The following is a 27,312-nucleotide window of genomic DNA, read 5'->3' as shown; positions in this document are numbered from 1 at the left end:
AGAATATTATAGATAAATGCCACTGTGTGTGTGTGTGTGTGTGTGTATAGAAGAAAGACCCTATATTAAAGCCTAATGTTTCCAAAAACTCCCCATAAGATGCTCTTTTTATTAATTTCTCTTTAAAAAGTAAAATGAAAACAGTTACTATGGAATTACTACTAATCTTTAAAGATTTTTTATTGAGAAGCATAATATTTTAAAAAGTAGGAATCTATACAGATTTAATACTTAATAACTTTACAGATAATACTGACATTCATGATTTATATGGATATAGCATGGTTTCTATAAAATCTTGGTTCTTCAAGAATTATCACACCACAGACAGAAAACCCCAATGAAGACAAAGGATACAGTCTAGATCTGAACAGCAAGATTATTACTATTGAAGATTACTGCTTCAATTATGCTATACCTCACTTCACAAATTCCTCAAAGGTAATTACAAAAATGCGACTGTGGAATTTTAAGATAATATATCATAATACTATCCTAATACGAATTACCATTTAGTTATGAATCTCTTAATATTTCTAGGCTATTCTAATTAATTCTGCTCTAGACATTTACAGAGGAGGTTAAAATTTTAAGTCCCGTTAAATGTCAAAAGTATAGTTGGCCTCCAGGACCCCTCACGGCACCTCCTTTTCTTATCTGCCTATTTTCCTTCTTTCTTAATGATGAATAAGGATGCTGTCTCCACTAAGCAGCAGTTTAACACATTTTATTGACCATGATTCTCCTGGGTGAAGTCACTGTGTTGGGTTGAACGGTGGAGTGTGCAAGGGTGTGTCATCCCTTGGGTCTCTTTTTCCATGTGACTAGATGGGTAAAAACTCTGGGGACCTCTTGAAGCTATCTTAAAAGGGCCTCTTTTTTTTTTTTTTTTTTTTTGGCTTTAGAATCTCTTCTAACTTCTTCCATTTGTCAGCTCACTTAGTGTTACTGCCCTGGTCTAAGAAGGCATTGGGGGAGTAGCTACACATTTTGGATAAAGTTCTGGCCTATGGTAACTTAGGTTAACCATACTTATGTGTACTTTTTGCCCCCTTTTTTCCTTTTACTTCTGTAACAAACAAACAAACAAACAATAACAACAACAAAATAGCTTTGGTGAACTGTATAGAGAAGACCTAAAACAATTTTCTTAAAATGGGAGTCTTTCTGTCTCAGTTTTAACTGAAGCCTAAAGATAAGAGAATCCAACCATTGCCATATGCAAAAAGGAGGCCAAGAATCCAGTTTGGTACTCTTAGCTTAATGACAGTAAGAGATTTTTTAAAATTGGAGAGGGGAAAGTTGGAAACCAGGAAATCACTTTAGAGAAAGCTATCCTAACTATCTGACCTCTTCACACAAGTCCAGGAAAGGATGATTCGGTGGAATCACTTAGATTCAATGGTGCTTAGACTAATCAAAACCAAGCAATCTAAAGAGGATAGTGGGCCAGCTCTCCCAAATGCTGTGTAATGAGAAGTCCCTCTTTGCATATCCCTTCTACATATGTGAAGTAAAAAGATGCACTTATGTTTTCTTTCTGAGCTGAAGCTACAGAACCTGAAAGAAAGATCAAGAAGCAGAACTGGTGTGCAAATTACTTAGGTCTTCCTAAAAGATTGGCTGAAGTAGGGAGAAACCTCAGCAGAAAGAAGATGTCAATGTAACTATGCATGCCAATGAGAAGAAAGACATTTATCAGAGAAACATGCAGAAATGGATGCCAGCGTCAGGGAGAGGAGGGACAGATACTATGTACAAAAGATCCCTGACTACAGCCCTGGAAACAAAGAGGCAGTTTAAAATCCTAGAAGTCAGAGAACACCAATTCTGGATTCTCACAACAGGATGAGGTAAGAAAGCCTTCTGTGCTTTTTACCTCCTCTTGGTCTTCTACTGCAACCACAGAATTGCCAGAGGCACATTAATGTCAACAGCAGTAGAAGAGACGTAGTTTAAACATTAGAGAAAACTCACCCTATCCCCGTTTCTCACTGTAGGCGACCAGTTTGATGCAATTCAAGATGAGTTAGAAGACAATTTTAATTTAAATCAAGTAGAAATCACGGTCATTACTCTGGACTGGACATAATTATTGAATTAGACTTTTAACATTTTAATAAAAGTGAACTAGTCAGTGATTTAAAAAAAATTAAAAATAATAGCATCACCAAAAAAGATACAGTACTTGCCCAAAATTTCCTCCAAAGGCAAAGAAAGAAGTACCCTCATAGGGCTCACTTTGAATGGGCCATGATTTCTAAGGTGGGGTGTGGATCTGTACAGAATAAAGACTTTTGCTAACTCCATCTCACTCATTTCACTTGTTCAATACATTAGTTAAAAACATATCCAAAATTGACACAGACAAAAAAGTAAACCCCAAAATCATTATCACCCAACTCCGTACTTATTTTAATCAACAATTTTATCTTTTTTTTTTTCTTTTTGTCGGAGTCTTCATTGGAAAACATCATTCCACTGAACAAGCAGAGTAGACCTGATATGCTTTGAATACGGCAACAAGAAAGCCAGCAAAAACCAACCGAATGTCCATTTACTTGCTCCCCCGAAATCACTGTTAAAACTCCAGTGCACACAACAGAAAACCAGAACTCCAAACGGTCACAATTTTTAAGGGGACTCACCAGAGTTGGGGTCAGAGTTGCCATCTGCTTCGGTCCTCTTGTCCGGAGAAGCCTGGTCGTAGAATTCGTCCTGTGGCTGAACCAGAGGAAGAGGGTGTGAGATCAGGGTGCCACTACCCACCGGCTCGTGGTCTCCTAGACCACTGTCACTGCAGCTTTCCTGGGAGCCATCGGGGAGGTGAAACGTAACGCGGCGCTGCGACTACAAAGAAGACCACAGGACACTCCGATTAACACTCCTCCCAGATAAAAGGGGCGCGGCGGAACACAAAATCAAAACAACTTTCAACACGTGATACAATGTAAAAGCAAAACAAATAAAACTTGGAAAAAAGCTAGGAACGAAATTTAACATTTGCTATTTACTATATAATGTCTAACCTGCAAAACACAAGAAAGAATTTCGGTCTTCTCTAATTGAAGAACAAAAAAGACACTAACGGGAAACCGTTGAAAATTATAGCAAGAAAAGCAAAGAAGAATATACTAGTATTCTGCGTTTAAAAAAAACAAAAATTGAAATAAGCAGAAATATGCAAATATTTGTTCCCTAGATCTGAATAAATACATAGATAATGTGACATTCCATTTCTTTTGAATGAACAGGCATTTTGTTTATTTAATGATTTTAAGGTAGTTTTTGCAAAGAAGTCATTATTGCCCACTGGCTCAGATATTACTACCAGCCATTGGTTATAGAACATCCCAATAGAAAGATGTTTGGAATATTATTTTGGCATCTATTTGTACAATGTCACTATCAGAAGTGACCTAAAATATGTATGTGGGTACTTCAATAAATTTTAGTGTTTTAATAAAACAAAAGTGTACATTCCAGCACAGATTGCTGCCTAGTACTCTTGGTAAATGTTCTTTTAGCTGATGTAATCCAGGAGATAGGAGAATATTTACAGCTGTGTGGGGTAGAGATTTATGACTTATGGAATTATATGAGAGTAGTAAATTTGTGCTATATGTCTGAGTGCACCTAATTTTCATTCTGCTTTAACAGTCAAAAGATCTTTCAATATCATGTCACACGTGACCACTTTTACTCATATTTAAGAAAATTACGAATATATAAATAATAAAGTATATAAAATATAAATGTGTAATGTATAATCACTTTAAAATACCTAAAACTTGCGTGTTTTGCCGAGAGGCAATTTATAGATTGTATCCATTCCAAGGAAAAAAGAATGCAGTTAGACACAAAATGCTATAGATAGATATACTGCCACTCTATAAATGCATTTTTATAGACAACAATAGAACATTGCCTATTTCCTATGAGTCACTGGTTCAAATCCAGCTCAGAGTCATAATGGGGAAGAGCTGATACCACTTTATTGCTGTTCAATGACCTGTGTGAAATGATTTGATAGTTCAGTACATTTTTAATGAACTGATGCCGACATCACATAAACTATAATCATAAATGGTGCTAATTGAGTCTATTGTAGCGCACTTCACCTTCATGCACAACTGTCTCATTCCCCCATCAATCGATTTTGAAACGTGCCTAGGCGAGTGCTCCACAGTATGCAAGCTAAACTTGAATATCTGGATCGTATTTCTCCTCGAAACAGGAAGGAAAATGCTACCATTTTTATTTACTACAGTGTTTCCTCTCTCATGTGAATTTAACCTTTTAGAGAAAAGCAGTAATATAAGTATTTTTTGCTTCTGTTTCAATATGCCCTTAAATCATCCGTATCCTTTTGTGATACGCACAGCATTAAGGTCAATGACCAGGCTGCCCACTATACATGACAGTCAAACATAGCTTTTAAAATGACTGGCCTACTAAAAAGTCTGTAGTTTCAGTGATTAAAGTAACTTCGGTATTATCTCTGGAGGAATACCTCTTAGTTATAACTCAGGTGAGTGAAAAGGAAGTCAAATACAAGAGAAAGACAATGGGACAAATTATTCTTCAGTCTGTACAAAGCATTTCCAGAGGCCTCATAAGCCATTATGAACTATACATTCCGTAGACAGAAGAAAAAAGAAAAATCTGCATCTATGATATTCTGCTAAGCATAATTAATATTGCTTTAATTACCGTATATGTTTTTCTCCTAAGAAACATGAATCCGCAGCCCCAGTAACACTTGAACCCAGCAGTTCTCACACAACAGCCATTAGAACTAGGATTTATTGAGCAGCTACTGCTACATAGCTTGGCACTATGATTTCACTGAGAATAAGAAAAATATTTTTTTCAAAACTATTTCAAATACAACTAATTAGATTCCATCTCACATATATTATACTACGATATTCCTTCACCGCCTTGTAAGTGAGAATATGCAAAGATAGAAAACTGATGTAATTTGTTTGCAGTAAGAGTGTAAATTAGAGTGGCACGATGCTTAAACTATGGTGGTTTGTGGAAATATTTCCTAATTAATTTGACTCAAAGATGTTTAAGTTTTAAGTGGCAAAACTGTGCATAGTTTATCAGTCTAATGGGAGACTGGGGTAGTGGGGCATATGGACTAAGAATTGGAACACGGATATTATGGTATGAAGCAAATTGATCAAGCAAACCAATCTTTATCATTGTAATGACCGATGCAAGTACAACAATGTCTGAAATATCAAGGTACATATAAAGGAAGAATCTGAAGAAATTGAAATGCAGGAAAATGAGGATCCATGAAGTGTTAAGAAACAGCAGTTGCAGGTGTCAGCAAGGATTCAACAGATTTGTTCAGATGTGGCAGAAGAACACCAGGTGAGGCAGCCAGAACCAGATCTCTCGGCTGGGAGCCCTTGCCCTGCAGAGACTGGCCCAGGGCAAGCGACTATCTCTTTGAATGAGTTCCTGGCTTTGTAAAATGGGGAAGATTGTGCCTTCACCAGAGAAGAGTTGTTAAGGCTCAAGCAGATACAATAAGAAGCATTGTTGATGTATTATATTTGACACATAGTAGGTACTCAATAAAAGGTAGTTATCATTCTTTTTTTTTTAAAGATTTTATTTATTTATTTGACAGAGAGAGAGAGACAGCCAGCGAGAGAGGGAACACAAGCAGGGGGAGTGGGAGAGGAAGAAACAGGCTCATAGCGGAGGAGCCTGATGTGGGGCTCGATCCCGCAACGCCGGGATCACGCCCCGAGCCGAAGGCAGACGCTTTAACCGCTGTGCCACCCAGGCGCCCCCAAGGTAGTTATCATTCTTGAAATTTACAGCTGCACATTCTCTTTTATTCTCCAGGGCTATCAGTGTTTAGCTAGTTTTAAGGATGTGAGTCCTGGGACGCCTGGGTGGCTCAGTCCTTTAAGTGTCTGCCATTAGCCAGGGTTATGATCTCAGGGCCCTGCTCAGCAGGGAGCCTGCTTCTCCCTCTCCCTCTGTCATCTCACTCACTCTCACTCTCTCTCAAATAAATAAAATCTTTTAAAAAAAATGTGATTCCTTCACACCAGGAAAAAATATATATACATATATTGTTCTTTTGTAAGGGAACTGCCTGGACCCCATAGTCTTGGCATGTCTCCCAAAGTGCCTGTAGATCATGTCAGCTCAGAGCCTTTCTGAGGGGAAGCTGTTTTGGTGCAAGCAGCAGATGAAGATGGGCAGTTTAGAATACATGATTTCTCCTCTGAGAAAGTGAAGGTTTTCCCATTATCCTTTCAAGAAACCTGTAATTGTTTGCATATTTGAAGAGAGAAAGAGGGATAAGCTTTCTTACTGCCTCTGGGAATGTTGCTTCTGGGTTATCCCCATGGAAATATACCCAATTTGTGTTATAAATACAGTCAAGCCCTGCCTGACTGAATTTGGACAACATATGTTATCATGAGACTACTTCAGACTTTCCAAAGCCTCTGTACTTTTGTTTTCCTAAAATCTCTGTCTTACCCATTCCGTTTTCTCCCGTGGTAAACATTACTATTATTATTGGCTATGTCTTGTTAACGGTTTGAATGTCACATTTGTTTATCTGATTTATCACTAACAAGTTAGCTCGAGGTCCCTGGCTGCCCTGAGAAGGAATGAGATGGGAACCAGTAACTACTAATGCTGCTTCATGTTATTTTATCTCAGGGCTGCTGATATGAATTCTAACCATGCAAAACTTTTCATCAGAAATTCTGTACTCTACACAAGCATAAAAGGCCATGCATACAAATATAGGTTCAGGATGCTGCAAGTCGGGAGATGGCACGCTGGTTTAATTTAAGAAACATTGCCAAACACTTTTACTATATTTTTTCTTGCAGGTTAGTAGAAAGGAAAGAGAGGGAAAATTCAAGAAGCTCAGGGAAGATACACATGTTCCTGCATTGGGCGCTGTTCTTCAAGAGTCACTAAAAGAACTCTGAGTCCCCTAAGAAATCTCAATCATTGCTTGAATGCTTCTTTTGTGTGTTTTTACTGGTACAGAATATTATTCACCAATGAAACACTCACATTCAAGTCTACAATCCCAGTCCCACTAACCTCCAGGGATTCCTATGTGCAAAGATTTGGTGGTCAAGTTCATTGCGTCTTTGCATAAAATATCAAAAAGATAGAAATTGGTATTTAATTAACAAATTATATATCATACAATTGAACAAATCACAATACTTAACATTTTAATAATGTTTACTGATATTGAAAATATAATCTATAGTTAAGTGTATAAATCAGGTTAGTAAAGATTTTACTTAGCTGAATTACATTTGTTAATGTGTTTTTTGTGTGAATATGCATAAGTTAAGATCTGAATATGGATACACTGTTTAAAGTGGTATTGTCTGGTCACAGAATATGGTATTTTAAAATTTCATTATTTTGACCACATCAAAATTTGTATGGACTATCTTGGCAATAGTAAAACACATCCTAATATTTATGTATTCCCCTTCATAGGGAATAGAAAAAGTCTAGTAGATAGGAGGTGGGCTTTCTCTTGAGCTAAGGAATGCCAAACAATCCTACTATCCATGCTCTGCTATTCTAACTTCTATTCTTGACTTTATCTCCCTAGGATTTTTAATCATTGCAGTTAAAAATTCTTGTCTTCTCCTCAAATCACAAAATAACAACATGAATTTGGCACACTAAGCCCATTATTACAAGACAAACAAATTTACTAGTTAATAACTGACACTTAAAATAATTATTCTAAAATTATACATGGATATTGTAGGAAAAAAAGTGCTTTGCAATTATTTAAATATGATTTCATTTGTGCAGAATTCCTTTAATATTTTTTCAAGGAAATAGTCCTAACTCTGATTTAGTTCTTTTAACCACATTTAAGAAATATTGATTTATCATTCATCCCTCTAATCCCTAAACAGTATACATACACACACAAACACAAACTGCCAGAAATTACTTACGATGAAGTAAAAAACAAAAATGGTGCCAAAGTTCCACATGTGAACTTTTTTTGCTTTACCTCAGCATTAAATCCAATGAATATATGCTTTTTGTTTACTTGAAATAATATTTTCCTATTTATCTCCTCTCAAAGTAGCAAAGGAAATCATTCCAAAGAGGGTTAAAGGAAAACTGGAGACTGGAAACTGCAGTTTAATACAAACATTTCTAATAATATTAATTGGAGACATTTTGACCTTTCCTAGTTTTAAGTGAACATATTTTCATTGAGATTTAAAAAATAACAGTTATGAAGATAGTCTTAGGTTGCAAGCTCTGAGAAGAGGAATTTTTAAATGACTGTATGGTACATGCTGGATGGCTGGTTAGTAAAGCATACCCTGCATGCCCCCACTACTCACTATCTTGAAAATGTACAGATCCTGTCCTCCCTTTATATTCCCATCAAGCAGAATATATAGAGAAACATGTTCAGGGTTTGAGGTCAGGGGCCGCTGGGGTCACAACCTGGAGCTTCTGTTTTGTAACAAAGAATGTCCAGATGGCAGGCCTCAATGTCCTTGGAATGTTCTAGCCCTGCAACGATGGAGTGGCTACAGATACTTGCTAGGCTAGCAGCTACAATATAAAGGCTTGCTGCATGCAGACTTCAGCATGGGATGCTTCTTCCTGTTTGCTGCCTCTGGACTCCCTGTATGTAAGTTCCCCCAATCAATCTACAACTTGATTACTATCTCTAGGTCTTCTCCTCAGCCTTACCAGACCATCATCCACCCTTCATTTTGAGTCCGCTACACAATGACAAAAGAACACATTTTCAACTAAAACTACTGACTCAATTCAACAGGAAGTTCCTCAACAGTTTCTTGTCATCTAAAATCAATGCACTTTTATCCTCTTAATAAAATCCAGAATTGAGACTCATGGTAAATTAGAAAGTAAGGTAAACGGGACCCCAAAAGCGATCTGTAATTAGAAGTTTAATTTGCTATGGCTCAATACTTGTAGGCTCAACTAAGGGACACTAATAATAATACACACATGTTCTTTCTCATTCATGTTTGAGAGATGAGGTCCAAAGTGGTAAGTCAAGAAAAGATTTCTAGATTTATGGCTTAGGCAAATTACTAGTAATTATGAGTAAAATGAGCCCATTATCAAAAACAAGGAATAGTTTTGAAGGACAAAATCATAAGGAACTTTTTTGACTGGTGATAAATGAAATGTTTAGAGTACAGAATTATTTTATAATGAGTCATTTTATGATTTGTAACTGGCAAATTGAGTCATTCTCCTCTCCTGTTTATTGGGAGTACATATGACAAAATGGTTCTACTAATGTAGACTTTATTTATCCTAGCTGGAAATTACTTAGAGATTTTCTATCCATTTTAATGTTACTTTTTTTTTTTTTCAGATGAGGAAATAAGGTAAAGTGACTTGTCTATGTAGGTTGCAGTGGAAACCAGAACCCTCATTTTCTGACTTTCAACAGGAAGCACTGCTCATTCTTTCACCCTTCTGTTTAATAAATAATTGTTGAGCACCCACTATATGCTAGACACTATTCTGGCTGCTAAGAATCAGATGGTGAACAAGACAAAAACTATATCCCACAACTTCCCAAAAAGTCAAAATTTCATTAAGCTAGTTTCTATCAGTTCTGATGATGTTTTTGGCCAGCAGCTTTTAAAATGTGATTTCCTTCTAATTCTTGCAAACTCTGCAGACTTAGGCAAGGCCAATGCATGAATGGGAGACCTTCACTAATTAACAATAGCCAAGGGAGAAAAAAAGAGAAGGCAGGGGGGTGCTTTCTGAATTTATGCCAAAATAATCCCTAGATCTGTTGTCACCCTTGGATTGGAATTCATTGCCAATTCATGAAAATAAAAAATAAAAAGGCTAAAAGAGTAACTGAGACTGTTAGAGAAGGCTATTCCTGACTCAAATACAGAATCATTGTTAACTCTGCATATCCTTAAACAATTCCTTTACGTCTCCAGATAGATAGAGAAATGTTAACAACCTCAAATAAGAATTGATGAAATCAAACTCATCAGGTTTTTCTGAGGAACATATACACTTGACATTTTATGAGCTTATAATGCATATTTACTGGATGAAGATGATTTAGCCAGAATTGAACCAGGAACTCTAAAGAGGATGTAGTAGAAATGAAGTATCATGATCCATCTGCCAAAGGTGATTTCCCGTGGGAAAAGTTCTCTGCCTCTCCAGCAAGAAGTTTACTGCCTTATTTTAAAAGTAGCAAAATGAAACACAATAACAATCCACTAACAGTCAGTCTTTTCCTTCTTCCTACCTTCAATATTTACATCTTCAAGTATCTGGAGACAAATGGGTAGGTTCGGCTGGTGTTTGAGAAAGATGTATAACAAATTCCCTGACCATAGGTGATGAATGTAAAGGTGTCAGCAACTTTAAAATGACTTTTTTATTCTGACTGATATCAATGTTATCTATAGATAGGACTAGGGTGTGTATGATTACTGACCATATAAAGTTGAGTAGCATTTTCAGGGGAAATGGTGAGTGTTCATCTATACTCTACCTATTGCTCATTAACTAGTTGGTTACCTGCAGCTAAGCCACTGCTTCATTTCAGGACAGATCTGTCAACTTTTGTTTGACCTTCATTACTCAACTATATATTTAGTTGAGGAAACTTGTTCCAGTGTGCGTGGGAAACCCACATTAACTTCAACTTAGCCTATTTAGTTTGTAATCTTATTATGAAATGACCCTCAAAGTAAGGACCTATGTTTTCTGTGCTTTATAAATAAAGTGCATTGAATAGCCCTTAGAAGCGCCTATGGCTGAAAGACTCATATTAATATAACATGTGGTGAAATTTTTAATATAATTTTATTTTTATTTCCTTTTGATCTCAGTATGATTTGTGAGAAAGGTAGGTCACATTTCTCTTCATGTGCAAAAACAGTTGACAGCTTCAAGAATAAAAGTAAATTCTTTGTACTCTTTTTGGGTGTAAACTTGGTGCTTGAATTTAAATATTAGGAAAAAACATAAAACAGGAATCTCCTCCCTACATCAAAAGGGTTTGAATCAACTTTCCTCTTTGGCTTGGTGACATGACCCCACCCTTAAATTTCCTTTGGGGTCCCAGGCAAGTAGAGAGGATTAAGAATTATCAGCGTTGTTGGTTATTTTGCTTCTTATATTCTTATTTAGTTCCTGCTATCAGAAACAACCTCAACCTATTTCTCACAGTTAAATGTTGCCCAGTAGGAATGCAGCACTTTATCTGAGCATACAAAATATAAAATGACTACATTAAACAGGAGCAGCTGCTCCTGAATCTGCAAGCTGAATTTCTGCATCTATAAATTATATGTACAGAAATAGGGAAGAAACGGCTCAGCAAGAGTCCTTTCCAATTTAGTTTTCAAGTATAAACAAATCCATGTGAGAAAGTAAGTTACCCTTATCACATTTACAAAATCAGCATACATAATAGTTACAGCATTTTAATTAGAAATTACATGAAGCTATCACTGTTATTAAGTAAAAATACAGAACACATTGACACAGCATTGGTCTTTTATAAAAAGTGAGTCTTTCTTGGAATAATAAAAAATCACTAAAAAATAATGTGTCAAATCTGTAGGTACTGATAACAGAAATAGAGTCTGATTTAGTGTCTAAAATTCAAGAATTTATCTTAGGTAATTTTAGCAGAATTAACAAAAGAGATAATGGGCATCTCTCTAGCATTTCTGTTAATAATTCTCAATATAAAATAAGACTTGTAAAACCAAAGTAGGCCATATTTACTTTAAGTAAGTAGTATCTTTTTAGGAGGTAGCCCTAATTTTATAATTAACCTCAGACCATGGGCATTTGTCTCAGAAAAGAGTTTAAGCACACACCCACACCCATACCCCCCCACACACACATAAACACACACTTAATAAACTTCCCTTGTGTATTGCTGAATAGGCACAAGATCATAATTACCTAGTAAGAATAAAAACTAGTAAGTCAAGGCTTTAGAGAACAGATCATGTTATTCTATGTTAGACAAAATAGAGTGGTGGAAGAAACCATCTGTATAAATCCTCCAAGAAATACTATTACTATACAATAAGGTTGCTTAAAAGTCCTCATGGAGGATTGTTAATTTACACCTAAAATGTGGTACAATTTGTTTCAATTGATCTTGTGTTGCACACGGCAGTTTGATTTTATTTATTTCATTTTTTGGTCTTATTTTGTAGGATAATAAGGAAGAATGTTAAAACTCTTTAGAAGCAGTGAAGGAGTAAAAAGTTCTCTGAAGGGTGCACCTGGGTGGGCTCAGTCAGTTAAGCAGCCAAATCTTGATTTCGGCTTAGGTCCTGGTCTCAGGGCTGTGAGATCAAGCCTGCCTCAGACTCCGTGCTAAGCATGCAGCCTGCCTGAGAGTCTGTCCCTCTCCCTCCCTCTGCCCCCTCCCCCTCACGCACGTGTGCACACAGGAGCTCTCTCTCTCTTTCTCAAAAAAAAAAAAAAGTTCTTTGAAGTAGTGCTAACACATGTTATGGATACCTATCACTGGCAGCTCCTGGATTATAATTAACTTTGAGCCATCAATTGTATCTCCTTCAGCAAAAAAAGGAAAATGGCAATGGGAATTATACTTCAGGAAGAGGAGCCTCTTTCTAGTCTATGATTTATATGATTCAAATACGGAGATGGTCATATAACTATTAATTAGCACAGGAGCCACCAAAACAGTCAGTCATGATAAAGAACATGATCCACATAGACAAGTTAATGGCGAGGGGCTGATTTGCATGGAGAAAGTGTATAGTGGAACACAGTCCACAAAACTTGGGTAAATATCCATGTTTCACTTATAAGATATGAAAATGTGTGTACAGGCTTAGAATGTGATGATGATGCTACATGACACGTATTTGAGAAGTGTTTCCCCAAAATGGGGAAGGCAAAAGCAGTACAAATAAGGAAGAGGCTGTCTTTGGCCATACAGAGCACACAAAAAAGAAACAAGCATCTCTGGAATTACAACTGAAATCTTGGACTCATTGGTAAATCATCCAACAGGTGATATATTCATAGATATACTGTCTAGGATGATTATCCTCTAAAACATAATCTGTATTGATTATCAAATTTTTAAAAAATTGGTAAGAACTTCATTTATCCTTTGGAATTGTGAAAAACACTTGCATTGTGAAAGACAAGCATTTTCTAACTTTCCCTTCTTTTGGTTGTCTCAAAGACAACTGTTTGCAGTTGAAACAACAACCAACTGTTTGCAGTTGAAAAATTGTGATTAGGAATGTGTGATATCCAAGTTATATTTTTTTAAGAGTAAGTTAGGAGGAAAATAAGGGTACTTTTAAGAACATAGTACAACATAGATATGAATTTGTCTGTGTATTTATATATGCATACATGATACAAAATCTATGCACAAACTCCACTACAGACAGATGCCTTAGAACATGAAATTTCCCTATTCTTAGACAAGGAAATTGTCAATTTATACCTAAGATCTGTACTTTGTTAATTTTGAAAATGAAATCCAAACTTTATTAATTGAATCTAAGAAAACCTGAATTAATCTAGATAATTTCTGATACCATGAAGTACATACTAGAAACAGTCTCTTTGTAGTTATACTTAGTGCCATATAATATACAGCCTTGCCTGATAACAAAAAATTACTTGTTTAGCAATGTTACTTCATTTAGGGTAGAATTCATCATATAAGATTATGATTATAAGATGAGGAAAAACATTTATTAAATAAACAAAAATTGTACAAAACACCTTTTTAATACTTTCAAGGAGGAGCTACTTAATAATCTAAACACTGCAGTGATAGCACAATATTTTTAAATACTTTGGAGTGTATGGTTTTGAATTGTTATGAGAGCATGACATTATATTGTACAGTCTCAAGGTGCTAGCTCTGCATTTAACGATCTGATTTTACTTTCTGAAACAACTAAAAGCCATCTGTAATGGTGAACAATAGCATTTTAAGAAGGAGAGACTGCAAAATGATAGGCACATTTTCTTCAATGGCTTTAAAACTCTTTGAAGACTGTTATGAAAGAGGAGTTCCAAAATATTTTGAGAAATGATAATACTAAGTGAAGTAGGTAAAAAAGAGGGCAAGTCTGAAGGACAACACTCATCTAAATGCATAATTTCTGTTCCTTGGGATAAAGAACAGTCTTGACTTTATTCTTAGCTTACATGTACAGGAATGTTCTTTTTGGATCATAAATTTAGAAAGTATAGTGAAGGTGGTATAGTACGAGAGAATGAGATGAATGTGATGGACTTCATAGGGGCTTTGAATTACAGAAACCTGAGAAGATGTTTTCAAAACAATTTTGCTACATACGTACAGAGGAGTCCCATTTGGATATGGAAATCATATCAAAATATTTTAAAAAGAATTACTAAGCATTATTCTGTAGAGTGTAAAACAGTGATGTCTTGATAAGCTGGAGGAAAATGTTTTAAGCCTCTATTGCTTTGAAAAATGTCATATGTAACTACCTCCTCTACTCTGCAAGAATCTGAGTCGTATAATGATCTTAAGAAAACAGAGAAACTAACCCAGTTGGAACAAATATGAGCAAGATTTTATATCACTTTTCTCCTAGGTAGAGAAGACTTTGTTCTGAAGTCAAATTGGCTGGACTGTATTTAAAAAAATATATCCACCTATTATTGCAGACAGTCACTGTGACTTTGAGCCTGATATTTGAAACAAAAATCACTCCTCCAACTCATTGATAATCACACTTGCCCTGTGGCTCTTAGTCTTTGTTTTGAAACATTACTGAGTCACCAATCTGTGATTTGTGCATTGGGGATCATTTGTTTTCCCCGAATACAAATATAAAATTCAAACGTATGTCAGGAAATTCTGTATGTCAAAAGCTTCTGTAGATTTAGGTAGCATCTACAAAATAATGTGCTGTACTCAGAAAAAGGTGGCTACTTTTGAAGAGACTAAACTCTCATATATGTTCCAAATGTGAATACACCAATGCAGAAGGTAAAGATCCAAATTCTGAGCGATATTTTTTGAAGAGAAGAAAGTAAACACTTGTAAGTCCACTTGACTCTAAGGTCCAACATATGTGCACAGAAATGCCTTCTAAGCTTTGTCTGGGGCAGAGAGGGAAAGACAGTTTCAAAATGAAACTTTACAAGAGTTCCCCAACAGGGGTAACTTACTATATAGTACCATTTACCCTGTGCGCTAAAAATTTGAGAACAGTAAGACAGCTTGAAATTCAGGAAAAAAAAATATTATATCTCCTAAAGTTTATATTTAGGACCTTGAAATTCAGGAATATATTATTCTATTTACAAAATGTTAAAAATGATGAACAAATTGCTAGTCTAGAATACATTTTTTTTCAAAGAAATATTGTCATCAACAATTATTTATATGTGTGCTTAAAATGGGGGGAAAGGACAATTAAATATTTGAAAGAAAACTTTCTTTATCTAGGATATATCTTTTCCTAGAATCTAGGAAAAGATTAGAACACAAAGAACTAACACATAAACTATGGACTTCAGTTAATAACACATTAATATTGTTCATCCATTGTAACTGGTGTACAAAACTAATGCAGGACATTAATAGGAGAAACTGTTGAGAAAGAGACCATATATGGGAAGTCTGTGTTCTTTGCGCACAGTATTTTGAAAAACCCAAAACTGCTCTAAAAATGGCCTATTTAAAAAAACAAAAATTAGACAGGGAAAGGACATAGGCAAGGATTTCTGTAGTGGAAGTGAAGGGGGTATCAGGCCATTTTCAAGGACTTTAAATGATAGCACTACTCTATTTTACGTTGAATATAAATTATATTGAGTGCGTGTGCGTGTGTGCGTGTGTGTGTGTGTGTGTGTGTGTGTGTGTGTGTGTGTGTGTTGGAGATACAGATACTCATGTACCATTATATTTAGCCCTTACTGGGTGTTTTTAAATCATAAATAAATGAAAGATCCTAATTTATATAACTATCTGCATTTAAAAAAGAATATTTCTATACACAATTTTTACTGTATAAAAGTATCCTTTGTTTCCTTTAAAAATATTTGAAACAGTATACACTTTTAAAGATACTCCATTAAACAGACATTTTAATTCATATTTTATAATGATATAAACCATTCTTGACACTTCTAGGAACATATTTCAGGTTTAACTTCACGAGGATGAAATGAAATGTTCCTCATATCAGAAAATAATTCTGATCTAGTCCAATCCTAGCCTGACAGATGAAAGAAGATAGATGATGGTATTTTGGGAATTAAGGAATTACCTATCCTGGAATAGATCATAGAGTTTAGTGTCTATAGAAGGAATTTTATCTTAGATTTCACAGACTGACAAACCGCATACAGAATGCAGCTCAGATATCTTATTTTATCCCTAACTTTTCCTAGATATGAAAATCTGCTTCAGATGTACAGTTTGGGTGATAACTGATCAAACATGGCAGCCAACCAATTTCAGTTTCTGGAAAACTCTGTTAGAAAAAAGTTTTTTAGTGCAAGGGCATGATCATTTGACTCCCATACATATGTAATCTTTCCTAAGGTCTGTAGGGTAATATCGTTAGACTAAAAAATACAATCATCATGTTCCTGGTGAAAGAAGGAATTAAAAAATCACAACTTGAGATTTAAATTTATTTTAGCAATATATGTTAAATAGATGCTAAATATATTTATAAATAATAAATATATTTATATAGAAATATATGTTAAAAATCTTCCAACTCAATCTGTAATTTCACTACTAGGCCTCAAACTTCATGCAAGAGATATACATACTAGCAAAATAGAGTAAAAGAAAAACTAAATTATGGGTCCTCTTAAAATGGACACCTCTGAAACTACCATTTGAAGAATTTGTAAATGTGGAGAATACATGCTATGATAGAATGGTTTAAGATTTAAGAAATTCCCAAGAGAGTTGTACTTAGCTATTCAACAAACACTGTTAATCACATATGTTCTATCAAGTATTCTTAGATACTGAGGGGAATTTGGTAATCAAGAATGGCACAATCTTTCCATTCCTAAGGCTTACTTATAGTCTAGTAAGTAAAATAGACAGGAATAAGTAATTACAAATGTGTTAGATATTATAAAGGAGAAATTAAGGGTCCAATAGATGTATATAAGAGAAGGGTCCAACACACCCAGGGAAATCTTCTAATAAGAGATATTCTAGCTCACACATGGTCATTTGTCAGACACTGGGAGGCCACAATTCATACTCTTACTAGCTTATAATTCCGTGCAAAAAAAATAAAAATAAAAATAAATAAAAACTCCCCAGGATTAACCTCTTTTCATTTTGTTTTGTTTTGTTTTTTGTTTTCCTTGGTAGAATACAAACTCTAACTCCTAAATAAAAAGAATATTAAAAATTCTAGTTGCTATTGAAGCACATTTCCCAATGTGTATGAGGATCTTTTTTTTTTTTTTACTGATTCCACCTAAATACATTAACATATACATGAATGTAGTAACATTTATCTTTTTGAGATTAAATTATTAGGTCTCAATAATACTGGGCACTTAATAATGGTGCTCTGAAACAGCTTCCATTGTTTCTTTCAGGATTTCTTTGGACAACTGAAATAAATTATCAGCTTATTATCTGAAACCGGGATCAAAATCATAATGAAGAAATTATGACCAATCAGAACTAGAAGGAGGAATTTCTGAAAGGGAGGAACCATATCTTCTTTGACTTGAAATATCTAGCACCTAGTATAGCCCTTAATGTCTGATAGGCACTCCAAATATGTATTGAATGAAAATACATAACAATTTACACAATCATGAAGATTTTTTTTCCCTAACAGTGTCAAAATAAAAGAACTAGCTTGACTGAGTTTTCCTTTAAACACAAAAATAAAGTTAATTGTCCCAAAAATAATACTAAAAAGTTACCTGGGTTGACAGATGGGAAAAAAAGAGGAGATAAGCTCTGCATTTCTTTTAATAATTAAAAAAGCATATGCAAATGCAAATGAATGGACTCTATAGGAGTACTGATTGTCTCAGTGGATTTTTCCACCATTTTAATTCCGAAGGTCATCCAACAGGTTGTATTCCTGCCTGCAATGTCTTCTTCTCTGGGAACTACAAGGGACTCTGCCATGGATGGCCCCTTGGATCATGAAAGAAGACAGAATCACAGTCTGAATCTCATCAATCAAAACCAGCACTTAAACCCATTGAGTATCCCCTTGACAAATGATGCTCAGTTTCTTGATCTCAGGGGAAAAAACAAACAAACAAACAAACAAACAAAGTACAAAACAGCTACACGGAGTAAGAAATAGAAAAGAGACCTTCAAGCATTTCCTTATTCTCATGTGCAGAAAACATTTAAAATGTTAGGTGTGTTCTGAGATACCACCTTATGCCAGTTAGAATGGCAAAAATAGACAAGGCAAGAAATAACAATTGTTGGAGAGAATGTGGAGAAAGGGGATCCCTCCTTCATTGTTGGTGGGAATGCAAGTTGGTACAGCCACTCTGGAAAACAGTGTGGAGGTCCCTTAAAAAGTTAAAAATTGAGCTACCCTATGACCCAGTCATTGCACTACGGGGGGTTTACCCCAAAGATACAGACGTAGTGAAGAGAAGGGCCATATGCACCCCAATGTTCATAGCAGCATTGTCCACAATAGCTAAATCGTGGAAGGAGCTGAGATGCCCTTCAACAGACGACTGGATTAAGAAGTTGTGGTCCATATATACGATGAAATATTAATGGAATATTACTCAGCTATCAGGAAGAACGAATTCTCAACATTTGCAGCAACATGGACGGCACTGAAGGAGATAATGCTAAGTGAAATAAGTCAAGCAGAGAAAGACAAATATCATATGATTTCTCTCATCTATGGAACATAAGAACTAGGATGATCTGTAGGGGAATAAAGGGATAAAGAAAGGGGGGTAATCAGAAGGGGGAATGAAACATGAGAGACTATGGACTATGAGAAACAAACTGAGGGCCTCAGAGGGGAGGGGGATGGGGGAATGGGATAGACCAGTGATGGGTAGTAAGGAGGGCACGTATTGCATGGTGCACTGGGTGTTACATGCAACTAATAAATCATTGAACTTTGCATCAGAAACCGGGGATGTACTGTATGGTGACTAACATAATAAAAAAAATGTTAGGTGTGTTAAATAACAAATTCTAAATTTTAAAGAATATTTTCAATCCTATGAAATGATGGAATAAGAAAATGTTGGCTAGAATTTTTTTTCAAGCAATCTTCTTAATGTGTCTTCTCTTTATGGAAAGTCAATCCTTTAAAAATATTTAGTTTAAATGTTTTAAAAATTACAGTGCAAGAAAATATAAGCCACACTGCCCATAAAATGATTTATCAAGGAAATATGTATTTATGATAAACATAATTAAACAATGCTCAGAAACAACATAAAATCCTCAAATAATTACATTAAAATTTATTTATTACATAGATCTTTTACTTAGGTGAACAATTTGTTTCAATGGCAATTGGTAGATACATTTTGATACAGAAAGAATAATGACCTTTGCTGGAGTCAAAAAAATATCTTAGAATGTATTTACTCCCAATAGAGTTTAATTTCATATTGTGATGATTAATCAGAGTGAATGACTTTATTTTCTGCTGTTTTAACTACAAGAAATGATCTCTTCTGTTTTTATCCTATTATAAGGATCGTTACAAAAATGGGAAACAATTAACACCGGGTTTAATGCCTGAGTGCTACAGAGCTGAAGTAATTGCACTCAAGGTCTGCTAACTTTTTAATCAGGCATTTGGTTGCAAGCTGCTCGCAATTGATTCTGAGAGAACTAACACTATCTAAGGAGGAAAGCAGGTGTGCCAGAAAAGCAGGCATGTTGGCAAAACAAATGAAAGATTTTAAAAGGAAAAGAAAAAAAAAAGCAAAACCAAAGCAAAATGCTTGTCGGCAGGCCATTTGCTCGGCTCAGACTGTTACTGAACAAAGCCAGTTGTGCACACAAGCATGGTGGTAGAAGCCCCACTGACCTATTGCTTTCAAAGGGTAATACTAGAGCTTAGCAGTGAGGAGCCCTGTCCATCTCAATATTAGTGAATTGAGTTAATTAACAGAGAAGACTTGAAATTTCCATATTCAGTAGAGTTGAGACACCATCAGAGGTTTCTGGAATTACATTCTAATTAGAAAAGTTCCCTCTTCTTTGCATCCAGGCTACTCTTTGAAAAACAAATTTGGTTAGGTACTTTGTTCTCTCTTAAAAGACAAAAAAAATCTACAGTTTTCCTCCAAAGCTAATGACATTTTTCTTTTTCTTTCTTTAATAAGTGTCATTCTCCTACTGTGAAAGTGACTCCTTTTAGGCATGTCGCACACATTTAAAGGTGCGTGCCTTGCTTAAGAACGCTGCAGGGTGGGGGTCCTTTAAAAAAAATCCCCTCCTCCATAGTCGCTTGAAAAGGGAGCCTCTAAGAGCTAATACTCCTGTGTTTTCCACTAACAGAATAATCTGACAAGAAGTAGACAAATATTTATAAAATTCTAAGTTTGAAATTTCTTATAATGGTTAGGTACACTGCAGATCTCCCTTTACACAGAGAGAGGAAAACAAATGGCAGACTTGGCCATTTACCTGGTGAATTCCCAGACATTTGCTATTGCTTTCTTGAATCCCCAAAAGAATATTTAAAGAAGTGTATAAAGCAGAACTACCTCTTGCCCCAGAAGAGCAAGTCAGAGTGTGTGTGGGGGGGGGGGAAGGGGGTAAGAAAAGGAAAACAGCAGAAAGGAGCTTCCTAAAACAAAGCCCTACGTGCATTTTAATTTCGTGTGTGTGGCTGGACCAGCAGGCAATCTGCATCAGAATTTGTTAGGATGCCTCAGCATGTAGACATCAATGGATCTAAAACATGATAGCCATTTACATGAGTTTCCACTCCAGCTTCCCACAAGTTATGGAAGCCTCAGCTCATTTGTGTGGATCACTTAACTTCCCATTAGCTCTCCCTTATCCTCCTCTTCTGTAAACAGCTCTCACTGAGTCACCGTAGCATCTGCTGTCTCTAGGTGAATGGCTAATACAAATGAAAGAAAGGCACCTGGCATCAGTCCACCTGCACATAAAGTTTCTTATCATATGGGACTCTCACACGGGTATGAATCCCAGCAGTTCAGGAAGTAGGAGGAGAACAAAGAGACTAACAGGCAAGGAGCCCCTTCGAGGAGGTTCAGGTTACATCATGAAAATGGCTTTTGCCAGATTAACAACTATGTACTTTCTAACTCCAAATGTGACTTTAAACAAAATTTTCATTCTCTGTGCAGCATTTCATTGCAATCTGATAACCAGTATTGAAGTGATTCTTTGGAATTCAATAGATCTGAAGGGTGTGTGTGTGTGTTTCATTTCAAGAATTCATGGAAAGACATTCCATAATATCTCCTCCTGCCAGTGTAGGATGGCAAAATATCCCAAAACCCTGAGCTCATTTGTGAGTGCAAAGTGCCATCACTTATATGGATTAGCTGTCTGTCATGATGTCTATTAGAAGCCTAATGTTAGTCTTCCAGTGTCTCCACATCAAAGAAATCTATCATGAAAACCTTGTCTTTGCTAGACTTTGATGTTTTCTGTTGAGTGGTTTGAGTTTTCTCAAGTTATTTATAACAATCAAATTTGTTTTGGGAAAAAATATTATTGGATAAGTTGGTTGAATAATGCCAATGTCATTCATTATATTCAGAAATAAAACTTTTTCCACTTAAAAAATAGTGAGAAATACTACTATGTTAAATTGTATTTAGTTTTTGAGTATTCTTATATCTATTCTAATTTCCCAAGGAGAAATAAAACAAATCTACTTTAGCTTAAGAGGTACCTATAGTTTTTAAAGACTATTTATTCATTTGTTCCAGTCCATTGCTTAAACTACAGAATAAGCGATTCTTAAGGGTAATAGTTAGTCATGATCCTTTACTGGTTAATTTACTTTTTATTTCCGTGTCCTTCCTTAATACACACATGAATGTGTATACATAGTTATCAATTTTATCTTTTCTCTATATCCATTAACATGAGTTATCTCGAAATTTAAAACACTACCACCATTATGTCTCATGAGCACAATTTAAACACCCATTTCTTAAAACGCATATATGCATTCTAGATTCAGGATGTGTCATATAATCAATGTGCTAAGAAGGTATCATATTGTAATTTGTCAGCATTATTTTCTTAACAGTACATAAAATACTGATATTCTGTACTTTGCAATCTCTAGCTTCTCAGAACTGATGAAATACTATGTTAATAGCCAGGAGAGGAAAAAAAAAATGGAACAAACATTTTTTAGCATCTATTATTTTCTGCTCATTAAGTGCTTTATACTAATGATCATATTCAACAAACTCTGACTTATGAACTAGTATCCTCTTTTGGCAAAGGAGGAGACAGACTTAAAGAGGTCCAGTAACTAACTTGCTCCAGGTCACATTTTTAAGTGCAATTGTCAGGGTCAAATCCCTTGCATGTTATTGGCATGTACTCTCTCCATTTGTACAAACAAAATAAACACAAAAAAAGCAAAAGGAAAATCTAAATTATCCCCAATGATGGGAAAAATAACTAAAATACTTAAAATGTTAAAAATATAGAAAATAATAGGGGCGCCTAGGTGGCTCAGTTGGTTAAGCGTCTGCCTTTGGCTCAGGTCATGGTCCTGGGGTCCTGGAGTCCTGGGGTCGAGCCCCATGAGCAGGAAGCCTGCTTCTCCCTCTCCCTCTGCCTGCAGCTCCCCCTGCTTGTGCTTGCTTGCTCACTCTCTGTCAAATAAATGAACAAAATCTTTAAAAAATATATAGAGAAAATAACCAATGCAATGATAAACCGGCTTAGTTTTCCACTAGTTTATAAGGACCATGAAGATTGGGCCATGTTTGTTTTACTGTCAAATATATCCCTAGCCTTACAGCAGTGTTCAGTAAGTATTGACAGTCATAATATTTCAGTCACGAATGAAGGCTGATTTTGTACATTCCCTATTTATCCAAAAAGAGGTCTAACACCATCAGAATCATAGACTCAATTACAAGTGTCTCTAAGTTTTACATCCTTGGGGAGGATCACTGTTGCAAGTAATTCCAAAATGACTTATGGAAAAATAACTATGCTAAAACAGACCTTGGAACATTTGAAAGCAGATGCAGTCTAATGTGGTTTATCCCTCCACTTAGGGTATATGTTTTGTGGGTTTGACAGAAGAAGCAGAGAAAAGAGTGTTTGCTTATTCTTTAGCAGGTTTTAATTTTCTTCTCCAATTTTAAAGCACATGCATCCTGCTGCATTTTCCCTGAGAGACTTTTTAAACATTTCTTTCTCATTGTTGCTTCTTTCCCCCTACTCTCCCCACTCCCTCCCCTCTCTGCCTTGGTCTCTTCTTTATTTCTTCTTTTGTTCTCATCTTAACTCCACCCATGGAACTATTAAAAATGTGGTTTCACTGCCTGAGAAGGGATAAGTATTTAAATCTTTCCAACATTCAGAGCCATATAAATGCCTAAAGTCTCATTCTTTCCTTCTCTCTCCTTCTCTCTACCGTGTGTATGTGTGTGTGTGTGTGTGTGTGTGTGTGTGTGTGAGAGAGAGAGAGAGAGAGAGAGAGAGAGTTGAAAAATGTTAACATACCACCATACAGCTGAGCAAATCATAGCTTGTTGGGGCATGGGATATGGAAGAATCCTGGAGGAAGAGAAACTTTCCAGGCTGGTAAGTCTTCTTAGGAAAGTGGGATTAGCACATTAGAATGGATGCCTTAGCACCAGCTTCATTCACCTGGAGAAGCAAGAGCTATCCTGGCTACTTCACTACAGACTTGAGGTCTTCATTTCTTCACCCTTTTCTACATTGAGTTTCCTTTTTTGTCTTCATTGCTCTTGTTAATTAGTCATTCGATTGAGCAATAAGTTTCATTTAGACAAGGTGGACTGAGATTATGAAAGAAGAGGTGTGTTCCAATATCGATTACTGACTTTTCCAACTTAAAATAATGACCTATGTGCTCGTATATTTGACTTCAATGCCCAATATATTTACATGTAAAAGCTTTAGTAAAATCAAATGAAGTAAACTCAAATTTGGGTTTTTTTTTAAATTTTCTCTATAATATTCAATTTCAAACTGCAGCAGTTTTAAGGTTACACAGTACAAATATTTAAGTGATGCTTCCTAGAAATACATCTAGCAATTATTAATCATAATATATTATTAGACATTTAGTATGAATAACTGAAATCTAAAACAATTCACATGGAGTATTAAAAGAAAATAATTCTTGAAAATACAAGTGAGGATATCAGTTAAAAAAAAAGCAAAATTTAACTATTTGGCATTTATAAACAAAGTAGTGAAAAACCAAGCCCATGTATGAATCTTTACCATCCCCCTCCTCTTTGAGATGAGGATTTTGATTTGGTGACATGTTGGTTTAGCTGTAGCCATAATTATGCCACCATTTCCTATAATAAGGAAATAAAAATTAAGAACTAAGAATTTCAAGATGAGGAACCTATGTCTTACAGAAAGTTAACTGAGCATTTCCCTTTCCTGTCTGTAACGGTAGAATTGAGGTAACTCTGAAGCCTGACACTTGGATATGAATTCTAGTGCCAGGAGGATGAGTGTCTTTCACTTTGATCTTTACTTCCAGGAAGTAACTTTAAATGACACTTCTCATTACCCCTCACCAGCTCTTCCCCAAGCTCCCTGCCTTTCACAAGTGGTGAATGAGAACTCTGACTGATGGCACCAAGATTGTCTGCTGAATAAGACTGGCTGTTTGAATGTGCAGTTTCAGGATCCTTTACTAATTAAAATTGCTTTACCACTGAGAGGTCCCCTGAGGTTTACCCTTATTTATCTGGGTTAGACCATGAAATCATGGTTAAATCAACCCTGGGACCTTAATTGGTTGCATAATTCAAATGAAAAGTTGAAAATAAATTGATAAAATTGGCTCACAATTTTATCCACACACAAATAAAACTAGGTTCATCATAAACCAAATAAACGCATGCACAGCTATACAAACTGATATCAGAAGCCAAAGCCTACCTGTGGACCAGTGGAGCTATCTGACTCACTTCCAAATATGCAAGGGGGAGGAGTGGACTCTCAACAAACTACATTTTCTGGTTGATTTGTACTTCTAACCATATAGTTCTGGAGTTCTAACAGCATAGTCCTCTGGCATTAATTAACACATCTACTTTTTAGGATATAATAACCCAAAGCCAACCAATAAAATAGCTCAGGCTTACCTTCTCACAGTAGGTCAACGCTAGGACATGCTGGAAAATTGTCATTAGTGTGTGTGTACTTTTTAAGCGTGTGTGTGTGTGTGTGTGTGTGTGTGTGTGTGTGTGTGTTGGGAGTAGAGATAGCAAGGCTTCCAAAAATTTTAATCCCCTCAGTGCAGCTAACAACCTTGAGGAAAAAAACTCTCAAGTACATTCAAGATGAGACCCAAAAGAACTAGTAAAATAAATGATTCAAAGACCATGTGGGGGCGCCTGGGTGGCTCAGTGGGTTAAGTGTCTGACTTCAGCTCACGTAGTGATGTAAGGACTCTGGGATGGAGCCCTGCCTCAGGCTCCAAGCTCAGTGGGGAGTCTGCTTGTCTTTCTGCCCTTCCCCCTGCTCATGCTCTCTCTCTTTCTCTCTCTCCCTCAAATAAATAGGATCTTTATAAAAGAAAAAGACAATGTGGAAAACAGAACTTAAATGTCAAAAAAACCACACAATTCTTCTAAGTTAAACGTATTGTCTAAGATATTGCATATTCAGTACCCAGCAAGGGACCGGTGTGTAGCAAACCCTCAGACATGTGTGAAGAGGTAGGTGGGAAAGGATGCATGGGAGATGAAGAATCAATGGGTAAAGGAAGGAGGTGGTAGAGGGGTCTGGCCTGTTCTTCTCCAGCTCAATATCAGTCAAAGGCAAATAGGAGAAGACAAAGAAAGTAAGACCTAAATAATTCTGTTTCACAACATGACGCAGTATGCAAAAAATAGTAAGGAAAACTATGAAAAAGAGAGAATTAGTGGCTAAGACTTATAACTAATTTTGAATTGAAACACTTCTAGTTTAGATTTCAGCTGTCATTATCTTCTAAGACCAGGAAATATCAAGAATTTTCTTACAGTTTTCAAAATAAGTAACAATGTTATATATTTAATGTTAAGTGACACTATTCAGTATCTTCTTTTTTCTGTATCTTTTTGACAAACCGGTCTCAACAGGAGAATCTTAACAACCATAGCTTAAATGATGTGAAGGGAGGTAAAAAGATACACAATAAATTTGTCCTATTCCTGGTTAGGTTGTAGCAGCTATTGGTACCTTTGGCTTATGATATTTCATAAATATTTTGGCAGATTTATCATTTGTATTACCTAGGGGATTATTGTCCTGGGATATTTAAGGTGTATATTCATCCAAAGAAAACAAAACTGGAATACTCTGTAACCATTACTATTATTTTGGAGCACTGAAGGCAGCAGGATCCTTCCAAATGTCAGGGAAAAAAAATGTGGGCAGAACCTGACAGCATGAGAGAAAAATGCCACTGAATTAGCACTGTCTGAGAAGGCCTGGGGGAACAGAGCATATATTATCATCTTTGGTAGTTAGTGACAAAAAGAGATTTGAGAAATAAAGATGAAAGTTTTCATAACTATGCAAGTGTCTTACTAACATAGAAAAGTGGCCTATATCCCCAAATATGAAATTTTTTTCAGAGAATAAAAGGACATACATATACATCTACCTACACACACCTTATCTGTACCACCGACCCATAAATTATTACTATCTCCTGACATGTGAACTAGATGCATGGAAAAAATCCAGACATGAAAATTCACTAATTCGTACATTTTTTATCTTAATCTCCTAAATCTCGTTCAAATATACAGTTTAAACTGGTTTATTCTGTAATGCATAATTTCCTATCATGGAATACAGATGTGTACATGCCTTGAAGTTTCCATAAAGTCCTTGTTAGGTAGAGTCTGATCTAAAATGAGGCATATGTTAAAGCTTCTTAACACAAGGCCAGTCTCTCCTCTTGCTCTGCACCCCACAGTGCTCATTCGAGTGAAGAACCATCTTTGAAGGCAATAGGAGCTTCTTGCTTGGCTGAGCACCATGGAGCTTGGAGCAAGATAAAAAAAGAACCACAG

General features: G+C 35.8%; 1 protein-coding gene across 2 annotated transcripts in view; it reads right to left on the bottom strand.

Moving 5' to 3' along the window:
* PCDH9 (protocadherin 9) overlaps window positions 1-27,312 on the bottom strand; it is an 869,893-nt gene that overhangs the window by 297,814 nt on the left and 544,767 nt on the right. The window contains exon 4 of one of the 2 annotated variants that reach the window (XM_087865103.1): window positions 2,649-2,850. In XM_087865103.1, the coding sequence (XP_087721229.1) occupies window positions 2,649-2,850 (202 nt within the window). The remainder of the gene's footprint in view (window positions 1-2,648; window positions 2,851-27,312) is intronic. The other variant, XM_087865104.1, reaches the window with a different exon arrangement.

The sequence above is a fragment of the Ursus americanus genome, chromosome 10, assembly GCF_024610735.1.
Source record: "Ursus americanus isolate L20-20 chromosome 10, mUrsAme1.1.p, whole genome shotgun sequence".
Taxonomy (NCBI): Eukaryota; Metazoa; Chordata; class Mammalia; order Carnivora; family Ursidae; genus Ursus; species Ursus americanus.
This window is presented reverse-complemented; position numbering and strand designations above follow the sequence as displayed.